General features: G+C 39.6%; 1 protein-coding gene across 1 annotated transcript; it reads left to right on the top strand.

The window, feature by feature from the left end:
* Nucleotides 1–375: 375 nt before the first annotated feature.
* LOC139840459 (uncharacterized) lies at nt 376–2,316 on the top strand. Its single transcript, XM_071830724.1, has 2 exons — nt 376–1,044; nt 1,732–2,316. The coding sequence occupies exons 1-2, from the start codon at nt 376–378 to the stop codon at nt 2,314–2,316; spliced, it is 1,254 nt and encodes a 417-aa protein (XP_071686825.1).
* Nucleotides 2,317–17,342: the final 15,026 nt, after the last annotated feature.

Here is a 17,342-nt window from a genome sequence, read left to right as displayed (position 1 = left end):
TGGCCCGAAGCCCTTGCTTCCGCTACCTATCTTATCAACCGTTTACCTACTAAGGTTTTGGGCACAAAAACCCCTAAAGATACGCTTTCCCAATTCCATACCCTTCCAAATTCATTTAGCATTGAACCTTGAATATTTGGGTGCTTGGTCTTCGTCCATATTCCAAAACATGAGCGTACCAAACTAGATCCATGTGCGGAAAAATGTGTCATGGTTGGCTATGGAATAAACCAAAAAGGATATCGGTGTTATAGTCCAAAAAGACGTCATGTTTTTACCACAATGAACTGTGATTTTGTTGAAACTGAATACTTTTACAATAACACCCAACTCACGAGTGAGGGGGAGAATGAAAGTAATGACACTCTCAGTTGGATGACATGGGTACCTCAAACTCAAAACCCTGAACCACCTCAAACACAAGAGCCCGAGCCAACACAAAACCCCGAACCTATACAAACTCCAACACCAAACCCCGAGCCAACACCAGACCATGAACCCACAGAAACTATCTCACCAAACCATGAGATTACTGAAACCTCCTCGAACAATGAACCTCAACCCCATGAGGAACAAAATGACACCAATTCCGATGAAACCACCCAACGATATGTCCTACCTCAAAGAATCAATAGAGGTGTCCCACCTAAACGGTACTCTCCAGAAAAAGAAGCACAAAGATCTAGATATCCTATGGCTAATATAGCACAAGGAAATCTGTCAAAAGAAGCTCAAAAATTTAATTCCGCAATTTACTCTGAAAATATTCCAACTTCTGTTGAACAAGCGTTCAAATCAAAAGACTGGAAAAAAGCAATAGAAGTTGAAATGAAAGCTCTGAATGATAATGACACTTGGGAAAAGTGTGTCATACCTCAAGGAAAGAAACCAGTGGGATGTCGATGGGTATTTACGATAAAATATAAACCCGATGGAACTATTGAAAGATACAAAGCACGACTGGTTGCGAAAGGGTACACTCAGACATACGGGATTGATTACTCCGAAACTTTTTCACCAGTCGCAAAGATTGATACCATTAGGGTTCTCTTCTCTATCGCTACAAATGAAGATTGGCCACTTCATCAATTTGATGTGAAGAATGCTTTTCTCCATGGTGAATTAAAAGAGAAAGTCTATATGGAAGCACCACCTGGATTCACCGACAGCTTTAAAAACAGGGAAGTCTGTCGACTTAAAAAGGCTTTATATGGGTTAAAACAATCACCACGGGCTTGGTTTGGGAGATTTACACTGTTTATGAAAAAATACGATTTTAAACAAAGCAACTCGGATCATACTCTCTTTTTTAAACGAAAAGGAAATTTGATTACATGCTTAATCATTTATGTTGATGATATGATAATAACAGGAAATGATAATGAGGAAATTTCTAACTTAAAAATGAACTTATTTAAAGAATTTGAAATGAAAGATTTGGGCAGACTTAAGTATTTTTTGGGGATTGAGGTATTACGATCCCAACAGGGAATATTTATCTGTCAAAAGAAGTATGTTCTTGATTTTCTTGCAGAAACAGGTATGATCGATTGCAAACCAGCTGATACTCCAATGGTTCCAAACCAAAAGTTATATATGGAAGACGAAGCTGATCTTGCTGACAAAGGGCAATATCAAAGGATGGTGGGAAAACTCATCTATCTTGCTCACACTCGGCCAGATATAGCACATGCAGTTGGAGTTGTGAGCCAATTTATGCATCAACCACAGGTTCACCATACGGAAGCTGTAATGAGGATCATCAGATACTTAAAGAAAACAGTAGGCAATGGAGTTGTATTCAAAAAGAATGGTCACCTTGAAGCGCAAGTTTATACAGATGCAAGTTGGGCCGGAGAAAAAGGAGATAGACGATCAACTTCCGGTTTCTTCACAATAGTTGGAGGAAACTTAGTTGCGTGGAAGAGTAAGAAACAAAAGGTCGTTTCTTTATCAAGCGCTGAATCAGAATTTAGAGGAATCGCAAAGGGAGTGGTGGAAGCTTTATGGATTCGAAAACTCTTGATAGAAATAGGATTCCCTCCAAAAGAAGCTATTCGGATCCTTTGCGATAATGAAGCAGCGATCGCTATCTCAGAAAATCCAGTTCAACATGATCGAACAAAACATGTTGAAGTGGATAGACACTTTATCAGAGAAAAGTTGGATGCAGAAATAATTTCTTTACCACATATAAGATCAGAAGACCAATTGGCCGACATCCTCACCAAATTAGCCAACGGAAGTCTCTTCAGTGAAGTTCTTGGCAAGTTGAATATCGGGAATCCCACTATTCAACTTGAGGGGGAGTGTTAGACTGCAGCAATAAAAGAAGTCAACATAAGTCAAATAACCAAAAATGGTTATTTGACTTATTGGGATCAGATTGTATTCTCATCATTTCCCTTTTTAGAAAAGTCACAAGGGCACCTTAGCAACAACAGACATAGCAACGGATATATCAGCAGACAAAGCAACCTTTCCAATTTAGTAAAGGGGTTCCAAAAGTTATTATGGAGCCATCCTTGTTCTAGAAATAGCTGTTTACTTTTTAGAGTATAAATACACTACTCTTGTGTAATTGTAAGATACACAATTGAAAAATCAGATTACAACAATACAAGTTTATTTACATAAACTGATCATCATAATCTCTTAATTCTTGCAATTTATCAATTGTTAACAAAGTGCTTGTGTGTACAATAGGTAGAGCTTGAGGTACAAACATATAAGCGCAAAGATGGTTAGTAATCATAGTTTATGGGTGTTAACACGTGTGTACAAATAGGTGGAGCTTGAGGTACGGACATTTTAAGCGCGAAGATGCTTACTGTTCATAGTTTTAGGGTATTAGTAAAAGGATTAATGTTGTAGCTTTTTTAGTATGAAACCTCTCAGTTTTATAACGAAATTGAAAAAAAAAAAAAAATTCTATGAATCGAATAAAATAATTATACCGATACCTTATTGGAGCAACAATAAAATCATCGATGATCATGGTAGTTAGTGTGAGGTGGAAAAAGTTCAGAAAAAATATGGGACATTTGTTTCGTGGTTTAGATTCTTCGAGCTTCTAGGTGTTCGATTACCATGAATTTGGTGTGGGCATCTATTTCGTTTCTTGTTTTGAAAGTAGTTTGTAAGTTTAATGTGTTGGTAGTTTATTTTCTTGATATGTGTTAGTTTTTGCTTTTTATTTCTATGTTTATGGCGTGTAACAACCCAAACCGTAACCGACCAAACACGACGAAATTTCAAACAAAAATTTTTTTCTGGTGCAGGCCATCTGCGCGGCGCGCCAGGTGGCCGCGCGGCGCGCCAAAACACCTGGACAGCCCGCTGTCCCCGGAAGTCAATTTAACGAAAATGTTTGACTAGTTCTCGACATTTTTAGCCAAAACGCTTTTAACCATACATTCATATATGTAAAACTAGCACATAACTAAGGTATGAACAAGTTTTACAAGGTGGGGCCCACACGTGCCCAAAACGCCACTAAGTTTAAAATACAATGTTTAATACAAATTAGAGTTTCGACCACAAAAGTTTAATTGCCAAACGACACAACGAGCATGGTGTTTGGGGTTAAACTACCCAAGTCTCGGTCAAACTCCAAGCCAAAACCAAAAGCGCTTCTTAATCATCGAAGCGGGAAACTCAATCCAAGGTAATGCCCTTACCCTTATCCACACACGAACCTATAAAAAGGTAAACAACGAGAGGGTAAGCAAAGCTTAGTGAGCACAATAATTATACATACACATATATAATCTACTTACTTGCATCACTTACACAACATCATACTCGGTTCAACAATTCGACAATCATGCACAATATTTTGCATATACCATAAACCGCAAATCCACAAGTAGCTAATAATACAAAAGCATACGATTCATAAATAAATACTTTCAATACATAACTCACGCAACCTTGGTTAACCAATTCGAACAAGGGAAACGGTACATACAAGACCGTTGGAGTTCATAACATCCGTTAGTGCTACTTAATCAACGCGTAGTCACTAATCCCCCGGGTGATGTCTTAAACAACGCGACTTACTCACCCTTTACAATGTGGCGTCTTAAACAACGCGACGATTCCACATGCCATTCAATACGATGGATGGTGTCTTAAACAACGCGACATCCCCTCCATTACATTGTGGTGTCTTAAACAACGCGACATCCACTTCTTTACCATGTGGTGTCTTAAACAACGCGACAATGCCACATTCATACGACACAAATAAATACATTATATACACATACGCATAATTATTCCACTCACCTTATGCCTTCGGTGATTATTAAACCAAGCTTGAGTTCCGAGGTAACGTACCTATTTTCACAAGCATATAATCAATCAACTTGGTCTAATCTTACAACCCACACCCTCCTAGGTCATCTTGACCCATTTGGACACTTAACCCTAAATTGGGTCATTTTCACCAAAAACCCTAACGCTTGGCACTCAAGGCCTTCCTACACATTAGATTACTAGGTTTTATCACAAAACACAACCATTTACCAACCTTGGTCCAATTTTGACCCATTTGACTCAATAAAAGTCAATACACCCATTTTGGGTCATTTATACCCAAATCACACCCATTTACTCTTCCTTAAGGTGTCCTAACAAATTATTAGCCAATTAGGGTTTCATGACAACAATTAATACTTTTAAAACTCTAGCTAACCCATTATTGAGCCTACATGACCCAATTTACCCAAGAACACCCAATTTACCCAAAAATGGGTCTTAATGTTCATCTTCACACAAACCCTAACCCATACACGAAATCAAAACAAGAATTGAAAGTTAAGGCATACCACAACTATCAAAATGTAACGAATGACGAGATGAACAACTTTAGAACTTGGACTTTAGCAAGAAACCCTCTTCTTCCTCTTCAAAGTGAGCTTTCCCTCTCTAAAACTCACTCTCTCACTAAAATAAATTGGGAGGTGATAAGGTTGGTGAACAAGGGAGTAAATGAGCTCCCAAACTACTGAACCAAGCATTAAACTCGGCCTTGATGTGAATTTACCAAAATACCCACGTTTAAATTTAAATAAAAACAAGGAATAGCTGGCAGCCGCGTTGCGCGGCGCGCGCCTCATCTGCGCGGCGCGCAGACCCCAGTTCAGCAATGATTTTCCCTTTTTAAATGTATGAAACATGAACTCCACAACTCTAGTCATATAATTACACATACAAACATTATGTACAATAATTACACGGGTCTTACAACTCTCCCCCACTTATTCGGATTGCGTCCTCGCAATCCATGCCGCATGACAAGCGGGAAGATAAACCAACACAAACTCTTCAGGTTCCCAAGTGAACTCGGAACCCTTATTCCGTCGCCATTGAACTTTATAGGTCCTAACCTCCTTATGTCTCAATCGTTTGACCTTCTCATCAAGTATGGCAATCGGCTCTTCAATATACTCCAACTTATTGTTTAGTTCGATCTCATCTAAAGGCATCCATGAGGAATCGTCCGCAAGACACTTACGGAGGTGAGAAACATGAAACGTGTTATGGATCCTCGCAAGCTCTTCGGGCAATTCCAATCGATATGCAACTTCACCAACACGAGCCAAAACTTTAAACGGTCCAATAAACCGAGGACCTAACTTTCCCCGTTTTCGAAATCGAATAATACCCTTCCATGGCGAAACCTTAAGCATAACCATGTCGCCCTCTTGGAATTCGATCGTTCGTCTACGTTTATCGGCATACGACTTTTGCCTATCTTGAGCCTTCTTCAAATGCTCCCGAATAATATCAATCTTGTTATTCGTCTCTAAAACCAAATCGGTACTTCCGATTTCTCTTTGACCCACTTCTCCCCAACAAATGGGAGTTCGACACCTTCGGCCATAAAGCATCTCGTAAGGTGGCATCCCGATACTAGTATGAAAACTATTATTGTATGAGAATTCTACCAAAGGTAAATGCTCATCCCAACTACCACCAAAATCAATGATGCACGCCCGTAGCATATCTTCCAAAGTTTGATTCGTACGCTCGGTTTGACCGTCCGTTTGAGGATGATACGCCGTGCTCAGCTTTAATTGTGTACCCATATCTTCATGAAACTTTTCCCAAAATCGAGATGTAAAACGGGTATCTCGATCCGAAATAATAGATATAGGAACGCCATGCCGCGAGACCACTTCCTTGATAAACAACTTAGCCAAGGCCTCCGACGATATTGCTTCTTTAATGGGAAGAAACAAAGCACTTTTCGTCAATCGATCCACTATAACCCAAATCGAATCGTATTGAGTTCTCGCCGTCTTAGGTAACTTAGTGATAAAATCCATGGTAATGTGCTCCCATTTCCACTTCGGGATTTCTAACGGTTGCAACTTACCATACGGCTTTTGATGCTCGGCTTTAACTTGCAAACAAGTAACACATCGTTCGACGTATTTTACAACATCGCGTTTCATGCCCGGCCACCAATAATCTTTCTTCAAGTCATGATACATTTTCGTCGCGCCCGGATGAATGGAATATTTCGACTTATGTGCTTCATCGAGTAGCACCCGTCGGTAATCACCCGTCTTAGGCACCCACACCCTTCCTTGAAACGACAATAAACCCCGCGGGCCCATAGTAATAAACTCCGATTGGCCCACAATTCGTTCCGCGTGCTTATCGTGAACATAAGCCTCTATTTGGTCTTCACCCATCTTTTCAAGAAAGTCATTAGTGATAATCAAACGTAACGATGCTACACGTATCGCCGGATGTTGAGTCTTCCGACTTAACGCATCCGCGACCACATTCGCCTTACCCGGATGGTAAAGTATCTCACAATCATAATCTTTCACCACATCCATCCATCTACGTTGACGATAATTCAAATCCCTTTGAGTAAAAAGGTGTTTCAAATTCTTATGATCCGAATATATCGTACACTTGACACCATATAAGTAGTGGCGCCAAATTTTCAACGCATGCACAACCGCCGCCATTTCAAGATCATGAGTCGGGTACCTCGTTTCGTGTTCCTTTAATTGTCGAGAGGCATAAGCAATGACTTTACCCCTTTGCATAAGAACGCACCCGAGCCCATTTAAGGAAGCATCACAATAAACCACCATGTCTTCGACGCCTTCCGGTAACACTAACACCGGAGCTTGACACAACTTCTCTTTCAATAATTGAAAAGCAATTTCTTGCTCGTTTTCCCAATTGAACTTAGCACTCTTCCTCGTCAACTTTGTTAATGGAGAAGCAATCTTAGAAAAGTCTTGGATAAACCGACGATAATAACCGGCCAATCCGAGAAAACTTCGGATCTCCGTGGGCGTAGTCGGTCGTCCCCAACTCTTCACCGTCTCAATCTTCCCCGGATCCACTTGGATACCGCTTTCGTTCACAATGTGACCAAGGAATTGAACCTCCCTTAGCCAAAATTCACATTTAGAGAACTTTGCATACAACTTCTCTTTTCTTAGCGTCTTCAAAACTTCACGCAAGTGACGTTCATGTTCGTGCATACTTTTCGAGTAGACTAGTATGTCGTCAATGAATACAATAACCGACTTGTCCAACATAGGTTGGCACACCCGGTTCATAAGATCCATGAATGCCGCCGGTGCATTCGTAAGACCGAAAGGCATAACTACAAATTCATAATGCCCGTAACGCGTTCGGAAAGCCGTTTTCTCAATATCTTCCTCACGGACCCGCATTTGGTGATAGCCGGACCGTAAGTCGATCTTAGAGAAATACGTTGCGCCTTGAAGTTGATCAAACAAATCGTCGATCCTAGGTAACGGATAACGATTCTTGATCGTCACTTTATTCAACTCACGGTAATCGATGCACATACGCATACTACCGTCTTTCTTCTTCACAAATAAGACCGGAGCGCCCCATGGCGAAGCACTCGGTCGGATAAAACCCTTCTCGAGCAATTCTTGAATTTGATTCAATAACTCTTGCATCTCCGTTGGTGCTAAACGATAAGGAGTTTTAGCAATGGGGGTAGCCCCCGGAACCAACTCGATGCGAAATTCGACTTGTCTTTCCGCCGGGACACCCGGTAACTCATCCGGAAAGACATCTACAAACTCATTAACTACCGGAATTTCACGAATTGGTGGTGGCTCATTACGAGTGTCGACAACATGAGCAAGGAAAGCCATACCACCGGTAACAACGTGACGTCGTGTCCGAGCAAAAGTGCATATCGGCACCGATCTCCTTCGTTTGTCACCATGAATAATCATCTCTCCCCCACTTGGTGTCTTTACACGAATAAACTTGTCGTGGCATGCAATATCGGCTCTATAACGATCGAGCCAATCCATACCAACGACAACATCAAAATCACCCAAAGTCATCGGAATAAGATCAATTTCGAAACTTTCGGCGCCAAACACAACATTGCAATTTTTACACACATCAACCACTAGCGCCGTCTTGCCATCCGCTATTTCAACTTCTACCGGACGACTCAACTTTACTAGCGGTTTATTTAACTTAGGCACAAATCTTGGAGATACGAAAGACAAATTAGCACCACTATCAAAAAGTATCCGAGCCGGATTAGAATTAACCATGAAAGTACCTGAAACGACTTCATTGGATTGTTTAGCTTCTTCATTAGACATCAAGTAGTTACGACCCCTAGCCGTACCCGCTGTCTTCTCTATCCGTTTAGCATTATCATTACGCAACTCGGGACACTCGGGCCGTTTGTGCCCTTCTTTACCGCAATTGAAACAAGTAAACTTGGGTGTAGTAGAGGGATTGGTGCAATCACGGGCCATATGTCCCTTTCGCCCACAATTATGGCAAGTATAACGAAACTCTCCCGGCGCACTCTTCTTGACACTTCCGACACTCTCGGTTGCACCCTTCTTTGAAAAGTTTGACTTCTTGCTTGAAAAATTTGAATGACTAGAACCTTCAAACTTTCTCTTCCTTAACACAATCGCTTCAAACCCTTTCGCCATATTAAACAACTCATCGAAGCTCTTTACCACATTTACGCTAATCTTTTCTTGATAACTATCATTCAAGGTTCGATAGAAATCTTCTTTCAACATTTTATCATTCCCGACATACTCCGGGCAAAATTGCGTCTTGGACAAGAACACGGATTTGAGAGTGTTCAAGTCCATCGACCCTTGCCTCAAGGTACGTAGCTCGTCCTTAAGTCTTGTAAGATCGGCCGAAGTTCGGTACTCATCGAAGAACTCCGCTTTAAATTCCTCCCAAGTGAAGTCCATACATTGTTCTTCACCATAGAGTTGGATCTTAGCATCCCACCACAATTTCGCGTCACCCCTTAACATGCTACAACCATACCTAGTCTTCTTGTCGGGTGGACACTCACAAGTACGGAAGGCCCCCTCCATATCGGAGATGAATCGGGCACTCTTGAGTGGGTCCCGATCGCCCTCAAAAGTAGGAGGTTGAGCATCCCTAAAGTTCTTGAAGAAAAAGTCACGCCTTCCTCCATTTTCTTCTTGAAGAGCAATCTTAATTTGCTCCTTAACCAAAGTGACGACTTGTTCGTCAATCGTCTCGAGAAACATCTTCTTAACATCTTCGCGAAACTCCGCCTTTTGGCGTTGAAAGATGGCCTCAACCTTGGCCGTGAACTCGGGGTCCTCGCTCGTGCCCCCAATATCGGTGTCGTGTCCGTTTCTCATCTTCATTCTATAAAACGGAAAAGATTAAACAACGAAACTAAAGACATGACACATATATACATATACACCATACCACTCCATCTCGCTCGACAATCGTCGTACATCGCTTGTTTGACACGATTTGCACCCGTAGTAAGGGTAGCTAATCATTACTACGCGAGCTCGTCGCGTTAACTCGCTAGTACAACGTTCATTTCGCTCGATGATTGCTATACAACACAAACAATAACGCATGATTAGTTCATATAAACCTATGCGCTAACCGAGACCCGGTCCGACCCAAAGTCCTACAAGTCCGCACAATGCACACACAAAAGTCTAAGTCTAGGCGCCTATCTCAAGTCACCTAAATCCCTTAGACCATGCTCTGATACCACTTGTAACAACCCAAACCGTAACCGACCAAACACGACGAAATTTCAAACAAAAAAATTTTTCTGGTGCAGGCCATCTGCGCGGCGCGCCAGGTGGCCGCGCGGCGCGCCAAAACACCTGGACAGCCCGCTGTCCCCGGAAGTCAATTTAACGAAAATGTTTGACTAGTTCTCGACATTTTTAGCCAAAACGCTTTTAACCATACATTCATATATGTAAAACTAGCACATAACTAAGGTATGAACAAGTTTTACAAGGTGGGGCCCACACGTGCCCAAAACGCCACTAAGTTTAAAATACAATGTTTAATACAAATTAGAGTTTCGACCACAAAAGTTTAATTGCCAAACGACACAACGAGCATGGTGTTTGGGGTTAAACTACCCAAGTCTCGGTCAAACTCCAAGCCAAAACCAAAAGCGCTTCTTAATCATCGAAGCGGGAAACTCAATCCAAGGTAATGCCCTTACCCTTATCCACACACGAACCTATAAAAAGGTAAACAGCGAGAGGGTAAGCAAAGCTTAGTGAGCACAATAATTATACATACACATATATAATCTACTTACTTGCATCACTTACACAACATCATACTCGGTTCAACAATTCGACAATCATGCACAATATTTTGCATATACCATAAACCGCAAATCCACAAGTAGCTAATAATACAAAAGCATACGATTCATAAATAAATACTTTCAATACATAACTCACGCAACCTTGGTTAACCAATTCGAACAAGGGAAACGGTACATACAAGACCGTTGGAGTTCATAACATCCGTTAGTGCTACTTAATCAACGCGTAGTCACTAATCCCCCGGGTGATGTCTTAAACAACGCGACTTACTCACCCTTTACAATGTGGCGTCTTAAACAACGCGACGATTCCACATGCCATTCAATACGATGGATGGTGTCTTAAACAACGCGACATCCCCTCCATTACATTGTGGTGTCTTAAACAACGCGACATCCACTTCTTTACCATGTGGTGTCTTAAACAACGCGACAATGCCACATTCATACGACACAAATAAATACATTATATACACATACGCATAATTATTCCACTCACCTTATGCCTTCGGTGATTATTAAACCAAGCTTGAGTTCCGAGGTAACGTACCTATTTTCACAAGCATATAATCAATCAACTTGGTCTAATCTTACAACCCACACCCTCCTAGGTCATCTTGACCCATTTGGACACTTAACCCTAAATTGGGTCATTTTCACCAAAAACCCTAACGCTTGGCACTCAAGGCCTTCCTACACATTAGATTACTAGGTTTTATCACAAAACACAACCATTTACCAACCTTGGTCCAATTTTGACCCATTTGACTCAATAAAAGTCAATACACCCATTTTGGGTCATTTATACCCAAATCACACCCATTTACTCTTCCTTAAGGTGTCCTAACAAATTATTAGCCAATTAGGGTTTCATGACAACAATTAATACTTTTAAAACTCTAGCTAACCCATTATTGAGCCTACATGACCCAATTTACCCAAGAACACCCAATTTACCCAAAAATGGGTCTTAATGTTCATCTTCACACAAACCCTAACCCATACACGAAATCAAAACAAGAATTGAAAGTTAAGGCATACCACAACTATCAAAATGTAACGAATGACGAGATGAACAACTTTAGAACTTGGACTTTAGCAAGAAACCCTCTTCTTCCTCTTCAAAGTGAGCTTTCCCTCTCTAAAACTCACTCTCTCACTAAAATAAATTGGGAGGTGATAAGGTTGGTGAACAAGGGAGTAAATGAGCTCCCAAACTACTGAACCAAGCATTAAACTCGGCCTTGATGTGAATTTACCAAAATACCCACGTTTAAATTTAAATAAAAACAAGGAATAGCTGGCAGCCGCGTTGCGCGGCGCGCGCCTCATCTGCGCGGCGCGCAGACCCCAGTTCAGCAATGATTTTCCCTTTTTAAATGTATGAAACATGAACTCCACAACTCTAGTCATATAATTACACATACAAACATTATGTACAATAATTACACGGGTCTTACATGGCGTGTTTGTGCGAAACTATTATGTTTTTGCCTCCCTTTGTGGTTTGTGTCGTTTGAGTTTCTTTCATATTTGGTGAAAAAAATAAAAAAGTTATAGTTCGCTTTCGTAAAAAATAAAAGAAAAATGCTAATGACAACCCTTAGGGTGACTTGTGAGTACACTTTTGTTTTAAGTGTTTGAGTTGTCGTTTTTATTGCATTATTTATGTTTATTATTATTAATTAACTAGCTTAAGACCCACGAATTCGCGGGGTTAAGTTAGTAAAATTCAATTATAGATGTAATACTAAAAAACACACTCAAGGAATCTGCTGCTATATAACTGGAAGACATCTTAAAACTTTATGATACATAATACATGTGTACATAATTCTTATAGTGTTTATAACATAACTTCATTCCTAATTATTAGTTGAAAACACGGTTGTGGTAATTATTGTCACATGGGTATGTGAGATGTACCCCTCTCATAGTACCATTACCACTCACTGACCGCTTTAGCAAGTATGACATATTAACAGATCGACACACAACTAAGCGTTAGACTCAAATTTACCTTTTACCATCAAGTATGATACAGTTATAGCGGTTAGAGAAAGTGAAGTTAAACAATTGATCAATAAGGGTGAATCATTTCTCAACCATGTTTCTTGAGTTCTCGTTTGGCGATGAGAAGGGAGGACTTGATGAACATTTTCCTCTTGAAAGAGAGATAATGAATCTAATGAGCGCATTTACGAACTCTAGTCAGTACCACACCCTATGAATAAAACAATGACACGTGTCAATTTCTATGTGCAATTTTAATAGGTAGCAGTTTCAACCCGTTCAGATATTCAGTTGTAATGAGCCCATTTGTGTTGTGATTTATGATTTAGCTTATATGAAATTAATATATTACTCTATTATAGGTAAGAGGGTAACCAGTCAAATTATAGATGGCATCAAAAATAAAAAAGAGATTAGAAAGGTAAATGTGTCTTAAGATCAACATAAAAGCCTCCATTATGACTTGTTACTATAATCAATTTCCTATGTATAAAACAAAAATGTTAACTGAAATTGCTTTATAATATAATCAGCATTTGAAAACAAAAATGAACTTACCCGTTAATGAATAAGGCAGCATCAACAAAAGCATTTCACGTTATTAGATGCAGTCTAACTTTCGTTTGTGTCAAAAAAGATGAATAGCAAAAGTAATAAAGTGTATGCTAGACTGCTAGTGATTGTCTTATATAAGACTTGGGTTGTGATTGATGGGGGTCACGTCCTCATTCAAGTATACGCTGCAATTTCATTGTTGTTTGCTGCCTTGTAGCTCGCATGCATAACAGTCGGTATTACTATTACTATTGTCATTATATTTTGACTATGATTTACATTTTACAATATATTCGTAGTATATAAATTAGCATTTTGAAATATAAATGATTAATAACATATATTAGAAAAATGGTGTTTGCATTCCCAATTCCCAAGTTTTAAAATATGAATGAGAACCAAAACGTAATCAGTAGTGCTCAGGTGGTTTAAAACGAATTCGTACACATTGGTAACACGGTCCACCCACAAAGCACACCTTATTCGCGAGCATCTGTACATATTCATTAGTAATAGTAACTATAAGTGTATTAAACCTAACTAAATGTACGCTCTAAATGGTTTAACAACAATATATGCTATAATTTTCAAGAATAATTGATGCATACCTTTATTTGACATTCGATCAAGCAGAGTCTTAGAGGGAGATGGTATTGTTGAACCCTATTCAAAATGTTTCTGTCACTCAATCTTTGCAGGAACCCAAATTTTGGCACAACAAATTATAATATCGATGTAATTAATAGGATGATGTAATAATATTATTTAATCTTTTTAACTTGAAGTCAAAATATATTTTTTTGCACAAATTTTGGCACAACAAATTATAATATCAATGTAATTAATAGGATGATGTAATAATATTATCTAACTTATGGTCATTTGTAACTTAAAGTCAAAATATTTTTTTTTTTTTTTTTTTTTTTTTTTTTTTTGATGACATTCATTTGTAACTTTCGTAGTAGTAATTTTACAGTGGCTACAATAAAAAATATTTGAACACTTTATCTTACATAATAACATTGCATGATTTTTGTTATGACAACTTGCCCAACGCACCCACACTAGCGGAAGCAAGGATATAATTGTTTGAGACAAACTTGCGAGAAATAAAAGAAAACAAAATAAAGTAACTGATAACACGACGATTTAACGTGGTTCGGCAAAACCCTGCCTACGTCCACCCCAAGAGTCTCCTTTATTCTTATAATATAAAAGAACCCGGTACAAGAAAAAGTACACTATGAGTTAAACCCAAAACCCAAGCCCCTTAGATTTTAGTATAAAATCTAAGTTTCTCGTACACTCTTTTACACTCCTTACAAGAATAAAACTCTTAACCTCAGAAATACACACTCTCTGTTGATATTATTGAACAACTGTGTTTTTCCTTTGTGATGCCTTTCACCTTCTGCATGACCATGTATTTATATTGCCTCTTACATGTGTGTTAGGTACATGTAAACTAGAAACAAATAAATGGCTACCATCCTTCTTTGACTTGTAAACATGCAGACACCAATATATTCAATAATTGTAGGCAAAGACTATTCCTAAATACTCTATCACATTTTCCATGCAAATAATTTGCAACCACTTGTAAATGTGAGTCATATTTTGACTACCGTCCAACAATCTCCACCTTGACGAACATTTATCTTCTTTGTCACCGAAAATACTATCACCGAGTACTTTCACCATTGGCCTCCTTATCCCCGCTGCACACACCTTGAATCACCTCGGTCCTGAACCCTGATTCAAATAAAACGGCCAATAATCATGTACAGCTAACCCTGTCAACTTTCATAGTTGACTCCGGAGAGAAGTCTCGACTCACCTCTCCCTTAGTAGGATTTTTCTTCTCACCATCGTCTAACTTGATCAAACATGTTGTCACATGTTCCCGGTCAATTTCCCGTGTGCACACTTTTCAAACCTTCGAGACACGAGTACATTTGGTACTCGCCACCAGACGATATAAATTCTCATACTTCTCTCCAATCATCAGGACCTTCACGCCACGTGTAATTCTTATAACTCCACCTACGGCCGAATAGCCGTATCTTTGAGAATCCAACTGCCCACCTACGGCCGAATAGCCGTATCCTTGAGAATCCAACTGCCCACCTACGGCCGAATAGCCGTATCCACTGGCTTAGGGAAATTAGATTCTTGCACATCTTTGGTGCGTATGCCACACCACTAAAAGTGTAAGCAGCTCCGTGAAACAATTTTATTTTCACCATGCCAACACCCTCAACATCACATGTTGAACCATCGCCTAAAGTCAGCACTCCAGCCTTCTTTAATATTAGCTTATCAAAATAAGCTTTCTTGGAACACACATGCATCATACAACCCGTATCTAAAATCCATTCATCTTAAGCAGAAGTATAACTTTTGGAGATTGTGAGAACATCTCCCAAATTAACCGACTCATTAACTGCTACTGCAGCTGATGAACCCCCATATTTATCTTCACCATTCTTCCAGAGTGGACAATCTTTCTTGTACTGACCCCACTCTTGACATTTGAAGCACTGGACACCCTTCATTCCGTCTCTTGATCTGGACCTACTTTTATCACCAGATCTTTTTTCGGAAAACCTTCCCTTTCCATGACCAACCATAGCAAATTCATGCTCAAAACGGTCATCAGATCTTCGTCTCTTATCCTGAGATAAGAATGCCGGTACTACCTCCTCCATCTTTACAGTAGCCTTTCCGTAAAGAACAGTAGTAACCAAAGTATCATACGAACTGGGAAGAGAGGTAAGAAGAATAAGGGTCTCATCCTCTTCCTCAATATTAACCTCAACTTTTGCAAGTTGATCCACCAGACCATTAAACACGTTCATGTGTTCAATGATATTCCCGTCTTCCTCCATCTTCAACCGATAAAGATCACGCTTCAAGTTCAGCTTTGTGGTCATATTCTTCCCGAGATATAACTTCTCGAGGGCCAACCACAACCCTGTCGCGATTGTCTCGCCACTGACATTATTGATGATCTTATCACCGATGGAAAGGCGAATGGTACTGACACATCTTTCCTCGATGTCATTCCAATCGTCATATGTCATTTTTTCTGGCTTTCCGTCCTTTTTACCCTTCAACGGCTTTGCCAAGCCTTGTTGAACCAGGACATCCTTCACCCTTGTTTGCCACAAGGTGAAATTCCCGGTTCCATCAAATGGCTCCACCTTAAACTGCATACCGCTATTTCCCGCCATCTCAAACCAAAAAATATCTGATAAACCTGGATACGCTCTGATACCACTTGTTATGACCAATTGCCTGACGCACCTACACTAGCGGAAGCGAGGATATAATTGTTTGAGACAAACTTGCGAGAAATAAAAGAAAACAAAATAAAGTAACTGATAACACGACGATTTAACGTGGTTCGGCAAAACCCTGCCTACGTCCACCCCAAGAGTCTCATTTATTCTAACCCGGTACAGGAAAAAGTACACTATGAGTTAAACCCAAACCCAAGCCCCTTAGATTTTAGTATAAAATCTAAGTTTCTCGTACACTCTTTTACACTCCTTACAAGAATAAAACTCTCAACCTCACAAATACACACTCTCCGTTGATATTATTGATCAACTGTGTTTTTCCTTTGTGATGCCTTTCACCTTCTGCATGACCATGTATTTATATTGCCTCTTACATGTGTGTTAGGTACATGTAAACTAGAAACAAATAAATGGCTACCATCCTTCTTTGACTTGTAAACATGCAGACACTAATTTATTCAATAATTGTAGGCAAAGACTATTCCTAAATACTCTATCACATTTTCCATGCAAATAATTTGCAACCACTTGTAAATGTGAGTCATATTTTGACTACCATCCAACAATTTTAGTCTGCAAACACCTCATAAACCGCTTGTTCTTTAGTTAAGTATTTTAATCTGCGCGGCCAGATATAGTTAGTTACATGATACCATGTTCTCAAATATTAAATTACCTTGCATAAAAGTGTAACTCGGTTAAGCTTTAAACCCATTGCACACACATACAAACAACTTTGACGTCACTGTAATTATGTCCTCACACTTCGAGTATTGATGCTTCAATTATTAAAAATCAACAGAATCATACGTATATGTGCTTAATTGATG

Source organism: Rutidosis leptorrhynchoides, chromosome 4, assembly GCF_046630445.1.
Source record: "Rutidosis leptorrhynchoides isolate AG116_Rl617_1_P2 chromosome 4, CSIRO_AGI_Rlap_v1, whole genome shotgun sequence".
NCBI classification, from domain to species: domain Eukaryota; kingdom Viridiplantae; phylum Streptophyta; class Magnoliopsida; order Asterales; family Asteraceae; genus Rutidosis; species Rutidosis leptorrhynchoides.
Note: the sequence above shows the minus strand (reverse complement) of the source record. Positions and strands in the feature narration are given on the sequence as shown.